General features: G+C 41.2%; 1 protein-coding gene across 7 annotated transcripts; it reads right to left on the reverse strand.

Moving 5' to 3' along the window:
- Positions 1–256: 256 nt before the first annotated feature.
- On the reverse strand, positions 257–22,497 carry foxn2a (forkhead box N2a). 7 transcript variants are annotated; one of them, XM_089011375.1, is made up of 8 exons: positions 22,341–22,497; positions 21,966–22,009; positions 21,368–21,505; positions 9,222–9,796; positions 6,399–6,523; positions 6,121–6,170; positions 5,145–5,213; positions 257–3,683 (listed from the first exon to the last, which is right to left on the reverse strand). In XM_089011375.1, the coding sequence occupies exons 4-8, from the start codon at positions 9,780–9,782 to the stop codon at positions 3,259–3,261; spliced, it is 1,230 nt and encodes a 409-aa protein (XP_088867501.1). In that variant the 5' UTR covers positions 9,783–9,796; positions 21,368–21,505; positions 21,966–22,009; positions 22,341–22,497; the 3' UTR covers positions 257–3,258. The 7 variants fall into 7 exon arrangements, with proteins under 7 accessions (XP_088867501.1, XP_088867503.1, XP_088867504.1 ...); XM_089011377.1 differs by having other exon boundaries at positions 22,290–22,494; XM_089011378.1 differs by lacking the exon at positions 21,966–22,009 and having other exon boundaries at positions 22,341–22,490.
- Between the last annotated feature and the right edge of the window lie 2,941 nt (positions 22,498–25,438).

A 25,438-nucleotide genomic window follows, 5' to 3' on the forward strand; every position in this document is an offset into this window, starting at 1 on the left:
GTCACACACGTGCTGCTGATCACAGATTGTGCAGTCAAAACACGACTGTAATAGTCAGACTTGGTGGGTAATATTTACCAGCTGTGACATGCTAATGTGAAAACTGAGAAGGCTGCCACATGAATGGCTAGTTTTGGTTGAAAAATGGGCTGTGATTAGCTTAGCTTAGCTTTGGCACTCACAGCAGGTGGAAACATTGATAAGTCGCAAGTGTAGACTACTAACACACTGAAGGAAAAAAAAGTGTTGACTCTGCTAAGAAGAACAGTTTTTTTATTAATAGTTTTGTAATACCATATATAATGCAATTGCATATCTTTGGCGAAAATAAATCTTATAAACATTTTATCAACAGAGGTTAGCATACAAAAACCAAAAATGTGTCAGTCCGAAAGCCATGGCAGACACAAACTGATACTGGGCTGGCAGTTTTTTGTTTTGTTTTTTTGTGTTGTTTGATTCTTTTTTTAAAACAATGCAACATAATTATCCCTATACAGGAGCTGCAACATTCTCACAAAAACACACGACCAATTTTCAATAAAACCTGACAAGCAACAGATCAACCCGTGTCATATGTGCCATTAGTCTTGTGGCAGCCCTCCATGTTGTGTTGTTTCACTGAGACCAACAAAACCTTCCTTTGACAAGTGCTACAGAAAGAGTGAGTGATAATTCTCTTTATCGGGGTGGCGAACCTGATGGTGTTTTGGGGGCCAATTCTGGTTTTACAGTGTTCTCAGATGGACATATCAAATTTGTGAAGAAAAGTGATCTTTAAATCAGACACATGTATTTTAGCACATATCACAAAATATATTATCTATGATGAAAAAATGTTTGTTAAATATTATGGGCTTCTTCTGAGGTATTGATTGCTCTCAGGACTGGAACCCCATTCATGCTCAAAACGCACTGAGCGTCTGCAATGAGACAAGCAGCCTAGGGACTGTGTTGGTTAGTCTCCTCCAATTTCCAGTGACAATCACAATAATTCAAAATTCTTGGAAGCATGGCCGAAGCGGGGCAGTAGTCGTCTTTTAGTTAGCAGAAGTTTAAAAAAATGTACATATGAAGACAAAACATAAAATCATGACATCAGAAATTCTACAGCACAAGAGGGAGATGTGACATTTTGCACCACCCAGGTTGTACATTGATTTTGGCAGCAAAAGAAGGGTTCTGCATTGAAGTTGATTAACATTTTATATCCAGGATAACAAAAATCAAAGAAAATATGGCAGTCAGAGTTACATTTCCAAAATAACAAATAAAACACTTGCTCTATGGACACGGGCAAAATACTTAACACAATCAAAGAGGGAAAACAGGCCACATTGCTGTGAAATCAAAGCAGAACAAGACAAAAATACTTCTCATGTGAACAAAGAAATTAAATGTGCCTCGTCATTCCTTTCAAATGACCAGTGTTTGATGGTGTTCCCACCTGATAAATTAATGTTATAAATAAGGTAAAGATTCACGGACAATTAATTTGTTCTTCTTTCACAGCAAAATAAGACCAGTGTATGAGAGAATTACCGTACGTCTGCAGCTTATTCTGCTGAGAACAAATCCAACCATATAGTGGTCAAAAAGAAAAAAAAAGAAACAATCTAAGGACTGGTTGCGTCACTATACCGTCCAGAGTCCGCTAACATGTCCTGTCAACGGGTTTCTGAAAACTGGGACATCAAGTCACGTCGATCCATCTATAACTATATTGTGGCAACAGGGAAGCATAGTGACTATGGCCCCTTGCAGTTATAAATCAGTGGCACAGTAAAATGTTTGGCACCAACTATGCACGCTATACTTGTGGCCACGAACAACACAATCTGGCACTTATATTCAATTCATTTTTAATAATGTGGGATGAGATGCCACTGTGTATGTGTACGCATTCCCCATACGGTAAAGTACTTGATTCAAAAACCCAAATAGAAATGTGGCTTGCAACCTCCCACAGAAAGCCTGGATGTCATCAGCTGACCGTAAACACCACAATTCACAGCTTGAGGGGGTTTTGTACTTCCTTATTTTGTTTTAAGGTGGAAGAGCAGCGAGAGGAAATCACGTGGCAGAGCGGAAGTGACGACCAATCACAAGTGTGGCACACATCTTCATAAGGATTCCAGTTATGCTGTAGGGAACCATGACTGTACAGTCACATTTATCATTCTTTCAAAGAGCTTGACGGCAACTCTCTCCCAAATCAGGCCTTCTACTTCACTTTGACAAAAAATAAACTGGAAAAATGGTGAACGAACCATCGGTTATTTACCATGACATCCACAAGGTTCAATAACCCAAAAACAGCACGGCTACCTCTTTTTCCGCATAGGAGTAACTTTGCTTCTTGTCTCACTTTTAGTTTGGACTGAAGCAACAGACACTGAAAAACAAGTAAAAGCTGTAGAGGAAATGCTATGCACACACATTAAAGAGGCAGATGATCATTTAACGCACATCTGTGCCATAAAGGTCAAACATACTGGTGGATCAAGTGACGGGCAGACCAAAACACAGCAAGTAAAATTTGGCAGTGGCAGAGTAAATACTGATCCCACATTTTGCTAATCCTTATGTTGATGGCATAACAAGAGGAAAAACTCTAGCTAAATCATTTGTTTAGTTGCAGTTTAACTCGCATCTCTGGGGTGGAAAAGTCACAATATTAAATGATGTGAAAAAAGTTAAGGTTGCGGATTCATTATTGCATCTCTCACCAGAGGTGTAGAGCGCACGTTTTAAAACCGTGCCATATTTTTCTTTTCTTTTTTTTTAGCACAAAAAAGGGAAAACTTGTAACACCAGAAGGTTAGATTTTGTCTGTTACAAACATGCACTCGTTCGCTTCATACAGATTCACTTGGAAGAGGATAAAAGTTTGAGGAGGAAGCATGCAAAGCTTTGTGTTAGAAAAACCTTTTCCATTTTTACAGGAAAAAGAAAATTCTTGAGTCACCACCGTCTATTTCGACAGAAGCAGGCAGGTCATTTCAGATCTAGTTCTCCATAGCCCAGACACCGCCCATATGCTGTGACCGCCCCCAGTTGTAAAAGTCTCTTTATGGCTTTGCTCTCCTGTGTGAACAATACTATTGCCATTTGATTCGTTGGACAGAATATCGCAAACAGACAACGACTGAGAGGCTCAAAATGGCCAACATACGACATATGGGGGAGGAGGCACACGACTGCGGGGGAATCAGAGGTGAAGCTTCACAGGGTCTGGAGTCTGATGTTGGGATCTCTTTATTTCCTGTTAAGTTTTGTGCTCTTGACATTACGTTTGGAGCCCTCCGTGCAGCTGCGTATGCCAGCAAGGTGCAGCAAGGAGCCAGCAGCCTCTTTCAGCTCCTCATCCAGCTCTGGCTTGAACTCACGTCGCGGCCTTTTGTCAGCAGGCCACACGATAGCCGACGGGCGACGCCGCGTTTGGTTGACGCCTCTCTCATCCCAGAGGTCGGAATCCTCGTCGCTGTGGAAGCCCTCGCTTCCGGCGCGGCGGGACTGCCTGCGCTCGCAGCCTCCTTCGTCCAAGGAGGACAGGGAGGAGGAAGAAGACCGGGAAGAGCAGCGCTGCAGGGCGACACTGCTGTAGTTGTGGTCCTGCTTTGGATCGCTGCTTACCAGGACTGAGTCGGGTCTGGAGAGGTCCAGTGGACTGTCTGAATTGCCTGCCGAGAGAAGATGTAACACAGAGTAATGGGTACCACACGGAGTAAAAAACAAGAGCTTCCAAGTCAGTTACTCCTGCCTTTGTGAAATTATTTATATACTTTCTACTGTACATAATTAGGAACGTGCATTTAAGTTGATCAGCGACAGGGAAAGATAATCATCAATTGATAAATTATTTGTTTTTTTAATTATATATCCAGGGGCGGCCCGGTAGTCGAGTGGTTAGCACGCCAGCTTCACAGTGCAGAGGTTGCCGGTTCGCGTCCTGCTCCGGCCTCCATGTGTGGAGCTTGCATGTTCTCCCCGGGACCGTGTTGGTACTCTCCGGGTCGCCCGGTTTCCTCCCACATTCCAAAAACATGCATGGCAGGTGGACTGAACACTTCAAAATTGTCCCTAGGTGTGAGTGTGACTGTTGTTTGCCTTTGTGTGCCCTGTGATTGGCTGGCAACCAATTCAGGGTGTCCCCAGCCTAGTGCTCGACGACGGCTGGGATAGGCCCCAGCACCCCCCGCGACCCTAATGAGGAATAAGCGGTACGGAAAATGGATGGATATATCCAGTGGAACAACTTCATTTGTCCCAAGAGATTGTTTGAGAACAAAAATATTTTTCCTTTTTTGGGGAGCGGGAGTGAAGGTCGGCAGCGTGAGCTCATTAAATGCTGCCGTAACTGTGACAGGGCCTCCTAAAAGATTTTTTTAATGTTGTATATGTTGTATAATCCAAAAAACAGGAAGATACATTTTGGATGCGAACCATGTGACATACCGACAAACACGAACAATGCTACTGCTGTTACAGCAAAAGATCATCCACCAGAAGTGTTGAAAGGATCAGATAATTGGAATGTTTTCAATTTTTTTCAATGTTTCAGTTGTATTGAGCAGAAGGGAGGGGTGTCAGAGTGATTGTTGTTCAACATCCGATAGCTAATCTCATGGTCGTCTTCATACGGCAAATTAATTGAGATGAAATCAACAGCAGCTATGCTGTTGGGAAGTAGTGTACTCCATCTATTTTGCATCACTTACTTCAAGACCTCATTAATCAGCCAACTGCAAAAATCCTCATGATCGATCAATCCATTGCGATGCACAGGCCAAATTCAAATAGTATTCAAAATAATGGTAACAATAAATACATTAATACAAATACAGTAAAGTCTCGTTATATCGATATTCAAGGGAGTCCGAAAAATATCGATATAACCGGGACTATCGATATATCCGACCCTGTTTGCATGTAATTTTCTCCGTGCGTGCATAGAAATAGTATCGATATAACCGGGACTATCGATATATCCGATATCGATATAACGAGACTTTACTGTATATTGTAAATTCACACAATGGAGATGTCCAAATGAATCAGCAGAAAAATCAAAAACACTTAAGCAATGGGGTGGAGTGTATGTGAGGAAGATGAACATATGGTTGCTTGTTGGATTTGCTTACATGGGTCAACGTGGTGCCCTGGGGCAGAGTTTAAGAGCATCATGGCAGTGGCAGCATCAATATCAGACTCTGGAAGAGAGAACATGCATGATAGTCAGTCCTAAGGTGTGAGAGCGTCTGTCCCTTTAAGATTGCTGAAGCCCTCCACCAAGCAGTAAAGTTTGATATGGGTCACACTTGTGCACCAAAAGGTTGCTAATTCATCTGTATGGAGCCCCTATTGAGTACCTTTTTTATGCTACCAAGAAAAACAGTCTCCTGCCATTAGTTGCTGACAACTCAAGTCATTTTTAAAGTCTGATTTTTACCCTACCGTTGATCTTGTTTTGCACATTTAGTTTCTTTGTTTGATTAATTTGCTTGCTACACTGTGTGGTATACCATTAAATGGCTGATGAAGGTATTGCCATCCCACCTGCCCACCCTGTAGCGGAACTGCAAGCAATGTCAACATTTAACAATGCGGAAGACTCCTTTGGCGAGATGAGCTCAAGTGTACCACTTGATGGCTCATTGACCCAAAAATGCCTATGGAATGGATTGAACAAAACAAAGACTAATCCAAACAAAGCAGAGGATAAAGTCATGGGAGAACGCACCCAATCTTCTCAAACCTGACAAATTGTCTAAAAGCCTCATGGCTCACTTCTGGGGCTCTAAATTATTAATGATTACGGCAAGATTGAGTGCTCCACACTCAGCACCAGCGGAACCGCTGCCTGTTGTCAAGGTTACAAATCTAAGAGGCAGAGAGAGTGGGGAGCTTATAGCTAAGGCATCGAATGGACCACATGAGGCATCAATGACGTGAAAGTAATAAATCAAACTAAGAATTGCGGCGGGTGGGGCGAAATGCTGGATGTTCTGTGACTGAAATACACAAAAGCGTCACAATTGCGATACATTCACAAGCACACAATACAAAAGCACCAAGCTAAAGCATGTGAGCATACAAAGACCAAGAGCTCTGCCTCACCTTTAAATGAGCAACCTTCCAGAAAGAGATGGCGAGGGGGTGAGGAGGCACTGCAGGAGAGATTAAAGAAAAAAAAACATTGAGGATAAGTCTTAAATTTCAAGATTGCCGAAAGACATTGTGAGAACCAATCAAAATGCGACCATAAAAAGGATCTTTAATTTCAACGATCTAAGCCCATTTAACTCAGAACATTGGTCCAAGTTGATGGGTTGAGAACAATTTTTTGCATCGTCACAACCTGCCACAATTTACTGTTGGGAACAAGGAAGGGTTACCTGGGCGGGGAGGCGGGTGGTGTACAGAAGGCATGCGCGGCAGGAAAGTGCTGCTTCTTTAGGGCTTGGATCAAGTTGGGGCGGTATTCTGGATCGACACACCAGAGAGAACCTTTTCCATTAGCCTGCAACGATAGTAAAACAAGATGAGATCAAGAATTAGCATCCAAACGTCCTTTATTTTACTTTGGTTTATCCTGTTGTTTTCATCCAAATGAGTCTTTCTTCAATTGCTTTATTTGGCTGAGTAATGGTGAAATAAATATTTTTTCTATACAATTCTTGATCCTGATAATGACAACAAAACATATTCCTGAGAAACATGAGTTATGCCATAGTGATCCGCAAGACAGTTTAAAAATACAATGTAGAAAAAAGCAGCTGACATTTCAAGTAACAATGCTAAAGCCGACACAAACTTCCTTGCTACCCATGGTTTATTTCTTTGGCTTCAAGAATATTCAAGAGTATTGTAGGGTGAGTCATTTGACAAAGCTATTTTGAGGCCAAATGTCTCCCTTTTTAAATGTCCGCATTGTTATTCAAATGGGACTTATTACACTAGCTCGTGGAAATGGAATGAAAAAAAAAACACACGCATTGATTGCCATGTTTTCAAAGCATTTCCAGTGAGAGACCATTGATTGAAAAAGTTCCTTCACATGCTGCAGACACTGCTCAGGTGGAAGCAATGAATTTGTCTGATAGTGGTGTGTGCGGGAGTGTGTTAACTGTCACATTATCTCATGGTGGTGTATTGTTGCCCAGTTTGAGGGATCGAGCGAGGGAGGGCGGAGAATAACCTTGACTCACATTACCAGCCTGTCCCTGATGTAGGAAGAAGGAAATGTCACCATGGCAACGGAAACCACCAACTAGTGTCATGTGAAACCGTCGCTAGGTCTGTCAGCAGACAAAGTGCTCACAGTGTGCACCTGCATGCTGAGCGACTTGTGCGACTCCATGTTGAGACTCGAAGAGTGATAACGTACGCCTCGCTCCTCCCGTGGTGGAAAACATTACACATTGTACCCAGGCACAGTGCTGGCAACGTGAGTTCTACCGGCCACGAGTCTGAACTCACATTGAAGCTCAATATGACAAAACTGGTATCCTTACTTGGATAGGCAGAAAAGCGTTTCTATTGCAAACTGGGCCAACACTGGGTATGAGCAAATATTCTACTTGTGAACGTTCTGTTCCAAGTACAGGTTTGACAACAATATTTTTTTTTCCTTTCGATAAGCAAGATGACATAGAATAGCAACAAACTCACAACTAACCCATTTGTGTTTTCTTTTTGGCTAAAGATAACAGTGGAGTAAATCATTCAGATTTAATCTTGTAATTGAAAATAATTGAAACAAACTTTTTGGTTCCAGTTGTACAGTGTGACCCAAAAAGATGCGTACCCATGAAAAATCTATGTTGGCTTTTATTAAAAAGCTATTTGTTTCAAATTACAACCACACATTATTCCGTTTGTGGAAGACCATTCACCAGCGTTTCAGCTATTTCTGTCAATTTTTAGTCAACTTATGGCTTTCCCAAGATGTGTTCCAAGCAAACCTGTACTCATCTGACAAAGTTGTCAATCATTTTTACACACTCCTCTTTCGGGAGGGTGACCAAAAAGATGCGTCCTCCTGAGTCCCTCACTGCAGCAATGTTTCCTTCCGAAAGAGGGGTGTGTAAAAGCGATTGACAACTTTGTCAGACGAGTACAGCTTTGCATGCAACGAAATGGTGGACATTTGGAACACATCTTGGGAAAGGCATAAATTGACTAAAATTTGACAGAAATCACTGAAACTCTTGTAAATGGTCTTCCATAAACCGAATAATGCGTGGTTGTAATTTGAAATAAATAGCTTTTTAATCAAAGCCACAATTGAAATTTTCATGGGGAAGCATTTTTTTTGTCTCCCTGTACTACAATTGGCACGTCTGGCTGCCGCTGCTCCAATTTTATTTATCCTGTGATTGTAAAGTCCTTGAAAGTTTTGAAAGATGCTGAAAATACAAATTATTATTATTATAATCATTATTAATAACAATAATCATCATCATAAATATTATTATTATCCATTCATTTTCCGTACCGCTTATTCCTCAATAGAGTCGCTGGAGCCTCTCCCAGCCGTCTTCGGGCAGCGAGGCAGGGGACACCCTGAATTGGTTGCCAGCCAATCGCAGGGCACACAAAGACATACAAAAGTCACTCTCACACTCACATCTAGGGACAATTTGGAGTGATCATTCTGTCTGCCATGCATGTTTTTGGAATGTGGGAGGAAACCAGAGGACCCGGAGAAAACCCACGCGGGCCCGGACAGAGCGTGCAAACTCCACACAGGGAGGCCGGAGCGGGATGCGATCCGACGACCTCTGCACTGTCAAGTTGGCATGCTAACCACTCAACTACCGGGCCGCCTATTATTATTATTATTACTATAATTACTATTGTTACTATTACTACTATTCCTACTATTGCTACTATTACTACCACTATTATTATTATTAATTATTATGAACTGGATAAAATTCCAGACTTATCACAGCAGTGCATAGTGTATCACTCACCATAATGTGGCAGACCTACAGGTTGTCACATGCCAAACAGCTTCAACTGTTGTTAAAGCGCGATATAAATCAATATGTATTGTATTGTAAATGATTTAGATAATTTGCTAAATAAATTATTTTGGCAACTGAAAATTGAAATGCAACTTGATGTAACAAAAGCATAGTACAACGATGAGATAAAATTGTGTTGTACTGATCTGTAAGTGTGTCAAATGGGAAAGCTACTTCATTACATACCTTTCCTAAACTCCTTTCGACCTTGCGGAAGCATTTATTCAGGGAGAGATTGTGACGCACCGAGTTCTTCCATCCAGTGGGAGCATTGGAGAAATAAGGGAAGTGCTCAAGAATCCAGCCGTAGATTTCTTTGACGGGTAAAGATTTACTCGGAGATTGCTCAATGGCCATGTAGATGAGGAGTGAAAACGAAAAAGGGGGCTTGGACTTCAATGAGTCCCGCTCTCGACCCCGACTGTGAGTTGACGCTGCGGATGATGAAGTTCCTTGGTTGGATCCGTAGTCTCCTTCAATGTCAAAGAGCGGGCTGCCGCTGGGTTGAGCTTCAGGACCTCCTAACGTAAAATTCTGAAGCAGGTTCTCGTGAAGCCAGTTGAGGTTGGTGAGTTCTTCATCATCAGCACCTCCAGTCCGATCCACGCTGGTCGCAAGGGGACTGGACGCGCACTCCTCCTCGGGCAGTGTTCCAACTCCACAAACTCCACGAAGCCATGTCCGCTCCTCTTGCATACCCGGAATTTCCGTTTTCTTGTCTGGTGACATCCCAATAATTGGACCCATTAAATCAAAGAGGTCTGTAGAAAAATAGGGGACATGAGAATTAGGTTATATGTGATCACAAATGTAGTTTTTAAAATTGCAATGATGGCAGCATACTGTTTTTGAGTTTTTCCACCCTAACCGTACTTCCCGGGCCTTTGCCCGGCTCATCCATGCCGGAGAGCCTCCTAGATCTCCACCCCTTGACTTTAGCCAAGGACACTCAATGAGATCCTCTCAAGCAACTGAGCAGACTTGAGAGCCCACTAGTTGACGCCCACATTGTTTCAGGCAGGACCCTGTTGCTCGTTATGCGTAAATGAGAAGGAAACCCGTCACTGACTGCTGGAATCAAACAGCTGCTGACCTCTTACAGCGGAAAATTCTTTACAGACTTTATAGATCCACATGTTGCATCAATCAGTCCCAGTTGGTTTCTTTCAGGGTGATGAAAGTGTGGTTTTACCCATATGTCCTCTTCCAAGTATGTATTGGAAAATTTACAGGTAAATCTAATTACAGTACATTTTACCAATGTACATGAAATGAGATGTCGTCATTTTGACTGCTTAGTGCATGATCGTGCTGCATGTTTTAAAAAAAGCAATGTGTGTTTTTTTTTCATTCCCCATATATCCAGGAAAGACTTTGAACAATCATGTGAAATTTGACATGCCCTGAGCATTTCTTTCTTACTGTGCCTTAAATACTTATTACTATCGACTGCTTGTTTGAATGCATTCTCCCAACAAATACAAGTAAGCGCATTGTACACTGTTGAGGCCAAGTATACAAAGAGTTTACTCTTAGGCTCAGCATACAACAAGCTTTAAGTCTTGGGTATCACCATGACAACCCCACCATCGTTTCAATTATGAGCAGAAATCTCACAAATGAGAGCAGGAAAATGAGTAATCCATGTTAGCTGTCTACAAAAAAAATACTTGGGCACCAGATGTCTCTGAGTGTGTTGATGGGTGATGGTTGATCCACTGAATGTGGACCAGCATCGCCATATAAGGGGACATATAATCTGTCAAATAGGCGTATCTTTTCATTCATGTGACAAGACAAGAATTGGGTCAGACTAAAGAGTGCTTACCCAGAGAACGAGAGGGAGTGGATGCACGCACATGCGTGAACATACAGACTGACACACAAATCACTTTGTCAAAGTCGGCCAGTCAAAACAGGAGTGAAAGGAGAGAGACATTAGCACATTGACTAAATTACTATTCAACCCTCAGTGGGTGTGGAGGAGGATACAGTAGACAATCCCAATTTTCTTGAGGGTGAGTCACGGGTTATTCAGGTTTTCAGAGTGCTTGCAGTGCATTTGATACCACTGGCAGGGAGATTATTGTTTCACCACTGCGGGATTGATCGATTAAATCTGGGTATATTGCTGTTTACAGTTGATGATGCATCAACCTGTGTTATTTTTAAAGATGAGGAGGTAGGACACTGCCAAGGATACTTTCATTTTATTTTGATGAAAATCAATATTTGATGATCCCATCAATGGTCATCAATGAACAAATTGAAAACAAATGAAAAAAGGTGACAAATTAAAGGTGACAAATTAAAATCTTGGAGGAGGTATGCACACTTCTGTGAACTAAATTTAGTCCTGCATTCAGACTTAGCGTTCCGACACTATCAGCATATCCTGTAAATCTTTCATTTTTTTCTTCTTCGGCATAGAGTGAATCACAACTCTTACAAAACCTGAGCAACAAGACACAGTCTGTGATACAACATGGGAAGTCACGAGTCCATGAGAATGATCCATTTTGGCTATCAGAAAATCTATTCCAAAACAAGAAAGCAAAGCTATCTTGACATGACATGTTTTGACTGAATGAATTATCAAATATAAACTGTGAGAAGTATTTAAGGTTATGAGGAAAATAATATTTACGCTTCTAAACAACACCACAGACGAAAAGTAGCTCCGTTTCTATGCTGCATATCCACCACATTATTAACTCAAGTAATGAGGCTGCGTCCCGATGATACATGTAGAAATCTCAGAATATACTCTTAAATGAAAGGAACTGGACATAGAAAAAGTTGATAATTCTGCTTGTCAATCAACAGTGATGTCCTGATTAAGACTGCTCCTTCCAATCTCATTATGTCATGATTGTTTTACCCAAAACATTCCATTGACAAGACATTAAGGTGACAGCCAACCAAAATAGAACGGGAGTGGCAGTGAAATGGTGACTGCATTCTATCAATATTTGTTTCACTGAACCCTGAAGTCATTTTGTCTTCATTTTATTAAAATGTGCCACAGATAACAAGGCTCTATACACATTCCAGTTTGTATTTCTTGGAGAGGAAAATAAGTAATGACCTGGCAAAATAGTCACAACATGAATTAAAAGTGAAGCAGAAGAGTGCAGTGCCACATCCCATTCTTAGTTCTGACCTCCCAACTGCCTGAGAATGGCCTGTCACTCCACAAGGACTGCTGTTTGAAAGTGAAAAGAATACAGGTAAATGGATGGTAGTACGTATCCAGCCAAACTTACACAATATTTTTCCAATATTGTATCTTGGCAATTACCCCTGCATTTGTCATTACACTTCACTCAAATCAAAACAATTTTAGAGAAAGGTAAAAAAAATGAATTATTAATCATATAAGAGTGAAGCCAATGAAATGGACCAGCCTGTTGATTGCATCTTATCATTGAATACACCCCAAAGCTGGAATGGCACTGGCCTGATGGCTCATCTGCAAGTTAAAATAGCCTGCGTGCCATGAGCAGCATCATATTCATGTGCAAACAGGCAGGGCCAAACAGCAGGTGCCAAGGCAAATTTTCCCCCTTTTCAAACTGATCTTTTATCCTGTTAAGTACTTAGCCTATTCAAAATTGACACAAAGACCCACTGCTAGCTTTAAGTGGCAGATCAAGCCATTGATTTGTCACACAGGTACGTCAAAATGTGATCAGGCGACCACGTCAGCGATAATCGCGGGCAGAAAATCTGACTTTCAGGAATCAGTTACCACGGGAGCATGTGTGGCAAGGGAAGCGGTTGGACTTATGTCTGTGCATGAACTGAGAGCTGATGTGGGGGAGATCAATACAGGCGGAAACTGCTGAGGCTAGCAGTCTAGCGCACTTCTCCACAAAACCTGTCTGACAAAGAGGACCGGGAAAGGAGGCAGCCGACCTGGATCACGTGGTTCTATGACTAAATTGTAATGAGTGCGCACTTGGCTTAAAGTTGCTCATTATATGTAACATGGGATTTGGGGAAAACATAATTTCGGAACAGAGCGTTGAGTTTATACAGAGTTTAACCGCACCCTGCTCAAAGCAACTAACTAAACCAGTCGACACAAACCAGTTACACCTCTTGGTACACAAAGGTGTGTTGCAAAACCCCAATGGCTGTTATTTGAAACCCTGTGTGACGTTTCTGACTGTCCAATGAATCAAACCTAAATTAGACAGATGAAGTGAGTAAACTGGTACACAAGTATTGTTGCTCAGTGTGTATAAAAACAATCAGAGAAAGGGATACTTTTGCAGCACATCTCATAAAATAGTGTTTTTTACGTGGAATACTGAGCAATGATTTTGCGAGTGACGAAAAAAAGCTTGCACACAGTTGCAATCAAACTCACACACAAAGAAGCAGTTGTTTTGTCTCCCCCCCCCCAGCATCATGTTTATAATCTCTCAGTATTCACCTCTCAGTAAAAGACGACCAGGAGGGAAGGAAACACCTCCTGCCTGTTAAGGAAGTCCATTTTCAGAGAGAACTCACAGTTAGGCCACCTCTACACACACCAAAAGAGTGAACTAGCGCAACAAGAGGCCAAACGTTTACACAATGCTAGCAAACACCCAAGCCTGTAAAGGACACACAAGCAAATAAAAGTAACAGAAGAAATATTGAGTTGGATACAGGTACTGACTTTATAGTCTCAAAATGCACTCTGACTCCAATCAGAGGTTGGTTTTCCAAAGCAAAGACCTGCCTCCCAGCAAACATCGAAACCTTATCTTGAGGGTCATGCACCCGTCTGGTCTAGAAACCCCCCTCCCACAATCCCATATACTTCTAAATACCCTAAACAGCAAGCATTGCCATACCGTTTTATTTTTTGGGCTGTTGGCAGCTGAGTCATATCCTTTGAAAAATTCAAGGTTTTAACGTCCGTGGTTACTATCTATGTTTGCAGCATGATTGCAGATTTTGGTTTAAAGAACAAGCATCAAGGTTAGTCAACGTGAATCATTACACACTTTATTGACCTTGCACACGGAAATATCACGCAAACAAAATTAAAGTTTTTTTAGGCTCAAATTTTACACAATTGTCAATTTACCTATGTCAAAACCAGTTTTAAGGAAATCTAATCAATGCATTGTTAAATCCCATACTTATCACCAATATTTACATGTGTTTTTTTAAACCACTGAGAACAGTCTACCACTCCTATTGCATTTCTGTTTTTTTTCTAACATCCAATTCATCTCTACAAGTACTTCACACTACATGCACAAAAGCAACCAAGTGCTGCCTGGTTAGAGTCGCACCACGGTCAATTAAATAAACTCTGTTAATTATATCAGGGTTGATGAGACAAAGACCCATTGTTTCCCCTCTTCCCCACTACTCGGTTAAGAAAACGGTCACATCGCTGCCGTCAGTGACGCGCGTCCTAATCAGCAGCATCTTGCATCGACCAGTCAGGAAAAAGCGAGGGTGGAGGTGCTACTCACAATCAAGTTTGATGTGCATAACTGAAGTGAGCAATGTGTCTCAGTAAGACTTGTAAAGAATTGACAGTTTTCTCCATGTTGGCTCTTGTCTAACACCAAAGCGAGCTGCAAAGAGTATTACAGAGAGGAGAATGGTAAATTATCCAAGAAAGATGTGACTGGTCAATTTAGCATTACGCATCATAGTTAACTCGAATGTTGCTTCTATAACGGACAGTCAAACATAATTACAAGGTGGAAATGTATATATTTTGTTACGTTGAACATACACCTCAAATCACGACACCATAATTCTGCTTTGGGGACTTTGATTGTCAACTGAAACAACGTTGAATGTGTTGTGTACTGTCGTCATCTTGAAGACATAAACACTCTCTAAGAGCAGTAAGAAAACACACTTTTATAAAGTTTTTATATGGAGACAAGATGTGAAATTCCAAGATTCCATTTCAATTATGTGACAGACAAGTTTGTGATTCCTTACTGAGAAACTAGTTGTGGTTAGCACTCGGGGCAGTGACCCCCAAACTCGACGAGTGGTTGCAACAGGGAACAACATCGGATATCTCGGTCCAGAAAAGCGCAGTGCTGGGAACAGCACGGATACTGCGCAGAACCCTCAAGCTTCCTGGCCTCTGGTAGAGGACCCGAGCTAAAATGGGGGACAGACACCACCCATGGTGGGTGAGACGCGGATTATTTCATGTACTGTACTCCTTTTAAACCCGGAATGGTTGATCTATTTATTCAATTTCAAGCGGCCAGATCCTTTTTAGAAATTATGATGTACAGTATTCACAAAATCAGAATTTAAAAACAAATATAGTAATTTCACTTTTTAGGCGATTTATTCGAAATCTATACTATATTATATACACTATATCCAATATTCATACACAAGACTTTAAAGACTGGGTCCGGGAATCAAAAAGAGAAATATCTGCTTTTCTCACAAATCTAAAACTCTACTCAGTCACACGCCTACAAAGCACATGGTGGATTTTCGACGCAACCTTCCATTCACTTGGGGTCAGAGTACACAATACTGTGATAAGACTGATTACATGGCCACGGCACCATTTTGAATTGCAGTTCCTGTGCCACTTTAGCCTCTATTGGAACGACAAACAGAGTTGAGATGTAGTGTTTATTTCCCCAATTGCTATATTTAATAAATTGAACATGGCTAGCTGATTGAGCAGAAAGTGAGCTCAGCCATGCACTAGTACGTGCATTTTGAAAATAGAGTCTAAGTTGGTCACATTTCTTCACTGTTAGCACACATTTCCCGAGGCACATCTGCATTGCTGATAAAGTAAAATAGAGCAACTGCTTGGAAACCTGAAACCAATAAGTATTCAAAGTTGTAAAAATGAAGTGAGGTTTCCACAAGGGATCCAGAGGAGATATGTTTGTTACCACTGAATTGAGTACAGTGCTCTGTTAAGGCCCAGGCTAAATAGAAATACAAACGTGACTGTGCACAATCCAATCCAAGTCACCTCAAAATCAGTATGTCTGGACTTTTTTCCTAATCTAATGAACTGCGTTCAGATAGTGGACTCAAAACTCAATTCAGACCATTAAGCCACACGAAAAAAATGGCTCAGTTTGGTCCTCCGTTTTGGTCAAGATTTAAATATTTCAATAACTTCTTGCAAACAACTTATAGAATGATTTGGTCATGACAATGGTAGGCAACTATACTTTTACATTTGGTGTCATTTCTTTTCAAAGACAATTAATAAGCTTACTGACAACATTGCCATTATGTTAACACTGATTGACAGACATTATTGTTCAATGAAATGTAGGACTCAGGGGAGATGCAGTGTGTGGACTCCAGCAATCAAAATACTGGTTGTGCCAATTGATCTGATCAGGAATTATTTTAATCATTTCATATTACATTATTGAAGGTAAACCGCAATGAAGCCCTGAATTGGAATGCTCAATCTTGACAAAATATGTCTCGCCGTAGGTCATGGTCAATCACAGCCCCTGATAATAGTGACACAGAAGCAGTCATTCAAATGGTTTGATTACATCAGCAGTTTGATGTCCGGTAAATATCAAACAAACATCAACATTTAATAATTTAACAGTGAATTATTATCATGAATACATGATTGGAGAATGTCAGTGTCCTCCCAACAACTCATGCAACATAATTTTTAGCAGGGTTTTTATTTCTTTTTCTATTAATTTTTAACTCATCGTAATTATTGCAACTGCTCTGGCCTATTTTCAATGAATGAATTCAATTTTATGTGACAGGGCTTCACTGATTGATATTAACGCCAGCAAAAACAACATTGCGGAGTCCTATTTATAGTAACGAATGTCAGTAAAGTTAGCCGGCTCTTGGCTATTCTGGGCAAGCGTAATAACCCAGCAAAAGAACTATGTACATACAGACGTGGAATACATGCAAGAAGTACAAACAACAATGAAGACAACAGGTGGTTGTGACCATAGAAACGCCGGCTATAAAGCAATGGCATAGATAACATCTGCTTTTTATGTTTATTTACCTGTATCTCTCTTTGTTTGACATTGTATTTATTGATATTGATTTGACATTGTATGTCAAAATTTGTTTCTGTCAATTTGAACACTAGATGTTTTTTACTCCCCAAAAAAAATCATTTGCTGCAGGAAGGAAATGAATGGTGGTTCCAATTCCTAAGATGGATAAAGTACAGGAGCAGTCTCTTTTGAGTGGGAATAAAAACGATTTTTGCTACCAGATATCGGTTACTGAAAACTTATATGGAACAGGGTGACAAGCCATAACAACGTGTTCAGTCAATGTAGCCTCGCGTTCTTTGGTCCGAACAAAATGTAAAGTTACATGTAATAATCAACATTAAGTGTTGCGCTCTCCACTATGGTAAGGGAGATACGGTGGCATCAACTTGAATCGCTGCGTGTAAACGGTTGTTATTAAATATAACAGATACCACACAGAAAATACAATTGGTGGCCAGTATTTGAGATGATTCACCACCAAGCAGTCACACACAACGTGGAATCCGAAGTTACGCGCGGTGACGTGTACTGTTGCACAATACTTTCCGACAAACCGGACTCGTTACCGAGTAACTTATCAGTAACTTAACAACTATTTGGTCAACTTCACCGTGACTGAATGCACTTACGTTCCATGCGTTATCTCACCAAGTACAGCAGCCAAGAAGCGAAGTAGCCTTCTTTAGCAGCCGCGCGGTAGGTCAGTGAGGGTAAATCCACCGCTAGCGCTAGCATTGTAACTTGAAGCACTCTATCGATTTGATGTCGATAATCGTGCCACAGCCAAGAATAATCAGCGGCAAGCGCACAGAATGAAGGGGTGGCCACTTGAACATTCGATCTTAGAAAGCAGTGTGGAAGTAACGTTAGCTAGCTCCCACATGCCGTCGCTTATGGTGCCACGCTCGCTGCTCGGAGCAAAGTCACTTGACCACGCTTACTTTTCGCTTGTTCTGAAACGCAAGCCTCGCAAACACGATCCAAGCGCACAAGGACTTAAAAAACAAAGAGGAGGGGGGAGAAGAGCCGGATACTCACAATCATGCACGTCGTGTCTGGGTATGGTGTGTTTAAAGACGCGACAGTGCGCAGTTTATTCGGATGTCTGCCTCGCACAATGTCAGAGATCAGATCAGCAGCTGCTTCCTCCATGCACGCAGCGCGCGGATCGCACAGCGCACAGCAACGCTACCAAACCCCTAGCCGTCGTCATGGCAACACAGTCACTCCAGCCAATCACAGCCCCTCCCCTCCTATCTCCCCTGGCAACTGCCGCAGCGAAGGGGCTCCACCAGCGCGCACGCTATCCTATTTTGCATCGCCAAATGAGCTTTCACTTTTTTGTAATCTCCTTCGAGCTTGGCAAAATAGATTTAATCATAAGAGACATATTTGTTCTTTTAACACCACACTAGTAAGAGCGACTAAGAAGCCGGATCGCTCGTTCGAGGGCGTTTAAAGTGAACGTTGTTTCGGCGAAACACAAACACCTCAGGGCGGGGAGAGGATGTATCACCACACCCACCAGCGTGGACCCTCAAAAGGGCCCCACCTAAAGTAAATCGTGATACGCAGAAGCTAACCAGATCGGCAAACAAACTCACTGAGAGCAATGCTGATTGATGAAAAAACTACTACTACTACTACTACTAATAATAATAATAATAATAATAATAATAATAATAATAATAATAATAATAATAATAATAACCTTTGAGAAACAGTCCTTTCAAGGTTCACCTAATATTTGTTCTGTAATATTGATGTGTGAATTATAAATAAGAGTCACAGTTAATGCTTGACTGACATTGTGTTGTAAATGCTGTGATACTCAATTGGTTGTGTTGTGGATACATTCTGGCAAGTTCATGGCTCCCATCCACTTGTGCTGCGCCCTGTGAAAGTGAAGTATTTAATTTTGTGGCTTTATGTTGTGCAACCTATTCATATTGTTTATGCATTTGGCCCTCCTCGGTTTCTTAAAATTATTTGAAAATGTACTTTAAACATGACTTAGACATGCCTTCCCACACAGGTCCATTTCGTGTTTGACAGGGAATTCTGTTGGAAAACCCAAGTTTGTGCTATGGTGGCTCAATAATTAGCAAAATTACACAATTTAAATAGGCACCACCCTCTGCCTGTCAGATTGACAACAAATTCCTCACTCAAATCCATCTTAATCTGCCCAAAGAAAAAAATTCACAATTTTGGCAGGTAGCAACTCTCAGTTAACTTGATTTGACAATTATATTTTCACTGCCCAATGAAATGTAAATTTCTCCACTGCGAGACTAATACAGGCAAATCCAATCCAATCCAACAAATCTGCAAAAACCTGTACATCTCCATATTGAAATGTTACCCCAAATAAGAGGCAGGAAAAAGCAGTTTTGTTATCTGTATTTGGCGATCTGTGGAGTGCAGTGTTGCAAGTGCCTTGCAGCAACTTCACACCAAACTGTAACTTTCACATACTGGTGATACAGTGCTCAACCTATTTCATAAGTGAACATAAGTACCTCTCTATGTCTGATCTAATAAGGTTCCTGTATGCCTTTATTGTGCATAGGCACACATACCTGTCATGCATTTATGGCGTACACACGATCTGCTGTTGATGCACACATTTGCTCAGGCGTTGTTTTAACCTGACAAACAGGTTTTACAGTGGTTGTTGTATTCCCCAGCAACTTCACTTAAAATACTTGTCTTTCATCACTGGCTTTAGACCGGCCATTAAAACTATCTTTGATCATTTGTACAATTCAGCACAATCAAGGAATCAAAGAAAGATATTTGAAACAGGTACACAGCAGAAATAATGTGAGAAAGGACGAGATGGTTGAGCTGAGCGTTTTCATTGTCATGTTATATTCATTCATGTTTTTAAGGAGTGTGCTGACATCATTTTCTTGCGCAACAAAGCTATTCTTAGGTACTGCAAGCTGCGTAGACTGTGTCCCATTTTCCCTCCCAGCGTCACTGTCAGGGTTGAAGTTGCAAAGCTAGCAAGGGAGAGAGATGAGGAGCATTAATCACCAGGGAAACTGTTGATAGAGGGTGCCTTGAAAAGACAGGACCATTAACCAATGTGCTGAAAATGGTGCTAATCTGATTATTAAATGGCGAGGCCAAAACAACATGCCCTACTCACTAACATCAGAAATGTAGAACATGGCAGTGGAACACATCCAATGCTGAAAAACCAATACTGTGCTCAGTGGTGTTAGAGCAGAATTTTTTTTTACATTTTTGTGTGACCTGAAAAGGTGTGAACACAATTACGAAAAAAAAAAAAAAAACACGTGACAGTCTGGTGAAGTAGGGCAGGATGACAGACCGAGTGGAGTTCATGTGAGTCAGTAAAAGTGAGGGGATGAACGAAGAAAGAGGAATCTATGCCATTTTGTAGAGTTGTGACTGAGCATGAATGAGGGCGCGGTGTGCACTTTGCAAGCCGGCCTATGGTGGCAGAGTGGTCAGGAGCCCCGCTGCTTTAATGGTCCATAAATCTGTGTGGGCTGGCTGCTCTGATGCTGCCCCAGTGAGACCCTCTCAAGCGGAAAATGAATCAGAGCATTTTTACGAAGCGCCAAGTGTTGAGCCTCTTGCCCTCCCTTACTGCCAGCCAGGCGATAAGAGGCGCTGCACACACGCGCTACTCAATTTCAGCAGGTCTGGAGCTCATAAAACTGTCTGCCAGTGACAAACCCTGTTTGTATACTGCAGGATTTTCCCTCTTTCCTCTTGCTTTTGTTGAACACTATTTATTTTCTTTTTTCTTCTCCTTTCAGCTGGCTTTGGACTGGGAATACAGTTGTTGACCCGTTGGCGCCCAGTCAGCCCAAGCTCATTTGCTCTACCACAGACCTTTGGCCTAAAATGAAGGTGCAATGGCGAGCAGCTGACATATATACAAGCAATACAAAAAAATGATCAATACAATTCACGGCATAGCGCAATCAGCTTTTACCTGTGTTTCGTATGGTTGGAATGTATGGGGAAAATGTTCTATATAGGAGAAAAAAATATATATTCAAGAACACCTGATGACTTTTTCAAAGGGATGTTAGAATGCACACTCACTGAATGCTATGGAAAATATAAAGACTCCGTTCAGCTTTGGTGCCAATTCCATGTAATTTTTTTAAAACCTTTATAGTTACAGACACTATAGGGTTTTTGTTTAGTAATATCGGAATGAGTAATGATAGAGTCTGAGTGGACCACACGTCTGTCTTACGATGGTACTTCCTTGTTTATAGATGATTAGAGGTGCTTTGTGATTCCAAACAGAGATGATTCCACAGTGTCTACCTGAATTCTAGTGAACTCCTGTGGTCGCAACTTGCATGAAGCATTCCATCAGGGAGGCATCTGGAGGCATCTTAACCCGTCTTCTGGGTCTTCTCGATGAGGTGGAGGAACGGCTCGACTCTGCGCCCCTCGCCCTATCTGTAAGAGAAAGCTGGGACAGCCTCAGGAGCAAAAACTCATTCCATCTGATTGTATACGGCACAGGTGTCAAAGTCAAGGCCCGCGGGCCAAATCCGGCCCGCCACATCATTTTTTTTCGGCCCGCGAAAGCAAATCAAACTTGTTAAATTCCATGATGATTGCTAAAATCTGAGCCAAAATTTCATATTTTTGGATGTCAACCACAATAAAAGTCATTACACTTGACTTTAGATTTGAAAACGAGTTATTCATTAATTTGATGTGTGCTCTATATGTAATATTTGAAGGGATTTAAACATTCTAATGGGTTCTCCAAATTCATAACGGCCCTCGAGAGGAAACCATAACTAGAATGTGGCCCGCGGCAAAAAATGACTTTGACACCCCTGGTATACGGGATCTTATTCTTTCAGTCATGACCAACAGCTTGTGACCACAGGTGAGGGTTGGAACATACATTGACGGATAGCTTCACTTTTCCTCTCAGTTCTTCCATATTGTCTGAAGAAAACAGAGATGTGATATATTGAGGTCCCTAAACTGGATACCTACCATCAACACTTCAGCTTTTACATAGCTCACTTTTGCGTAATGACATTGTTGCTGGATCAGTTTAGTCGCAGTGGCTTTACAAGTAATAATATTTGCATTAAATTAAAGATGACACATTACGTGTAACAATTGCAAAGCTGCCAGAATTCACTTGCTCGAGGTCCGATGTTAATAGTGTGTCAAAGATTATTTTATTTCAATTAAAAATACATTGTAATTCTCTACTCACAGGTGAAGGAGGTTGTTCTTAGCTGTGAATGTAGCGTAAATGTTACCCTACCTGACTGTTAGAAAAGCAAACCAGGCACGGTCAACTTGTTTCAAATGCAACGCTTGCTTTGTTCTTCAGGTTTCTTTCCCTGGAGGTTCTCAGCGATTGCCTGCAGTCGTCCTCGGTTGAAGAGCATGTTTGCCTACAGAAGCCTTTGTTTGACAATACTTTCTGTTAACCCAGTTTTATGAATTGTGTCAGCACTTGCTGATTGTTATCTGTCAGCAGATAAGTGCCTCCTTTCAGGCGCCGGCAATAAAATGCTCAATGTCGAGAGCCGAGGAATTGTCTTTTTAATAGTCAAACAAATAGCCTGTAATTCTGTATTGATTATATTTATTTGGACTACAGCGGTAGCATGCTTGATTATCAAGTCCAAGTGTCAATGTTCTTCCTATGGAGAGCTGGGCATGCCATCATTAGGGAGGGTAAATTTAATTTAATAGGGGGTTAATTAAAAACAAATGCAATAGATGAATGACCTTTAACTAGTTTCGTAAAGTCTGATTTTATGTACCTTTTTCCCGATTTTATTGTTTAGCTGATAATTAGTTAAGAGGAAAGCACTTGAAATGGAGACATCAATCACAAAAGAAGCTGACAGCATGACCAATAGCGGATTTTTCTGCCAGATGAAATAGCATGAACAACGTTTATTTTGCAAAATGAAAGAGATCCAGACCGATGTGCAGAACAGTTCATAAAATTAATTTACAAAATCCAGTACATTTTAAGAGTATTTTACTTCGTTATGTTTCTTGCTTACCATAGACTGACTACATTAAGATAGTCATATTTGCAATCTGGCCAATATTGCGACAGAAACCCCCCCCTGCAAAAATCAAGTCCGACACAGACTATGTTCTTTGAATTTACCTTTCTTCCTTCTCCTGTTTACAACACTGATTATAAGCTCAGTGAGTCAATCAATACACTGTAAGTGATTGTGATCTTTACAAAGACAGTGATTTCTGCAACTTGATTAGAACATACAGAGGCTTCTATATTGACTCAATCACTGTGTTTTCTGCAAAAGAAACACAGAACTGTCATTTTTTGTTGCACCACTGCTATCTTCTTGTATTTTTAAGTGAAATAAAACACCCAGGCTGCCGTATAAAGGCTTTCGAAGATCCAAGTTAGACAATACACCACATGCAGGGGTAATTGAATAAACCCATTGATCCCTGGCCACGCTATTGCCAAACCAGATTTGGATATTCATCCTTAATGACTGCTCCTTACAGGCAAACGAACACTTGTAGTCAATTAACAGTGAAGAAATAGCAGCATTAAGGAAAGACAACCCAAATCTAACATACATACCACGAGTTTGAAATGCACCATCAGGTATGCAAAGTTGTGACGTCTGTGAGACATCTGGCTGATGGCTTTGTTGTCACAACACAACACCAGAGCTTTGTTCTTTGACACTCTCATAGATTTGCAGATCTTCTGGTCCGCCCACTATTCCTCGGTCACAAACACACAGTATCTTCTTGGACAATCGTTTTCCTTTTGCTCAGCACTGTTCACTGGCACTGCCAGTGGTATGCATTGCGGATGCTCCTGCATCATTGTCAGTATTCATACACGCAGGGCGAAAAGTTACAACTGCTTGTGGAAACTACATATGAATGAAGTCATTAGCTGTTATCAATTTCCTATTAAGGCTGACTTGGATGGACAGATTGTATTGGTATTTACCCTAAACCAGAGTTGTGAAATATAACAATATATATTCTGATGCAATATAAATCTATGTACTGGACAATATAAACCCACTATTGTATCTTGATTTTAGAATTTAGCAAGCTTTGCAGAAGCCTGATAATGATCCTGATCATTTCGATCGAGGTATGGTGCCTTGCCTGAAAAATGCCTACAATTTCACTACCAGTTTTGGCTGTGCTCAGTGCATAAAAAGTGTGAGTGACTTAATGCCTGGGGGCAAGTGTCTATCTGGCCTGCCACTATCGAAAGCCGGACTACATGACTGTAAGAGGGCACGTGGCTGTGGACTGGAGAAAGTGGTGCAGTGCCGCCGTGCCTGGCTGAGCACGGGGTAATGATGCATGGCAGAATAGAGAGGAAAGGAGTGTGTCTTCAGGCTAGGCAAGGCTCTCGTGTTCCTATGCAACCGAGGTGGCGGGCTAGGTCATGCAGGACCACCTCTCTGCTGTCGCCATACTCTCCCCTTTCCCAATCTGTGCCCCCAAAATATAAATGTGATCCTGCCATGCAATCTGTCACATCTAATTTGTTTCATGGGAAATTGCATCTTATCGTTTGACGTTTGTGTGTTGTTTCTAATCATGAAATTAAATTAAGAGCTCAACAATTAATCTTATTAATGCCTATCGTTTATCTTTATGCGTGAGAGATTTGGCTGCAATTGGCGGTCCACTAAGGACATACAGTAAAGTCTCGTTATATCGATATTCAATATATGTCGCCATACTCTCCCCTTTCCCAATCTGTGCCCCCAAAATATAAATGTGATCCTGCCATGCAATCTGTCACATCTAATTTGTTTCATGGGAAATTGCATCTTATCGTTTGACGTTTGTGTGTTGTTTCTAATCATGAAATTAAATTAAGAGCTCAACAATTAATCTTATTAATGTCTATCGTTTATCTTTATGATACTCTCCTCTTCCTTTTTCCGTGAGAGATTTGGTTGCAATTGGCGGTCCACTAAGGACATACAGTAAAGTCTCGTTATATCGATATTCAAGGGAGTCCGAAAAAATATCGATATAACCGGGACTATCGATATATCCGACCCTGTTTGCATGTAATTTTCTCCGTGCGTGCATAGAAATAGTATCGATATAACCGGGACTATCGATATATCCGATATCGATATAACGAGACTTTACTGTATATACAGCTGAGTTTTGACTGACAGACCGGACACGGGAGGATGGAATTCCACACCTCATTTCAGAGTATGTCCCATATTGTGACAAGCTTTTCATTTGCAAACGGATAAATACATTAACCGAGCTTTTCAGCTTTTTAAAATAAAGTCAGTGACTCAAGGGGAGGATTAGAAATAACAGGACTGGCTGACAAAATAAACTCTCCAGACATCAGCATCAGTG

The sequence above is a fragment of the Hippocampus bargibanti genome, linkage group LG13 (genome assembly GCF_051943395.1).
Source record: "Hippocampus bargibanti isolate YZ-2025 linkage group LG13, ASM5194339v1, whole genome shotgun sequence".
NCBI classification, from domain to species: domain Eukaryota; kingdom Metazoa; phylum Chordata; class Actinopteri; order Syngnathiformes; family Syngnathidae; genus Hippocampus; species Hippocampus bargibanti.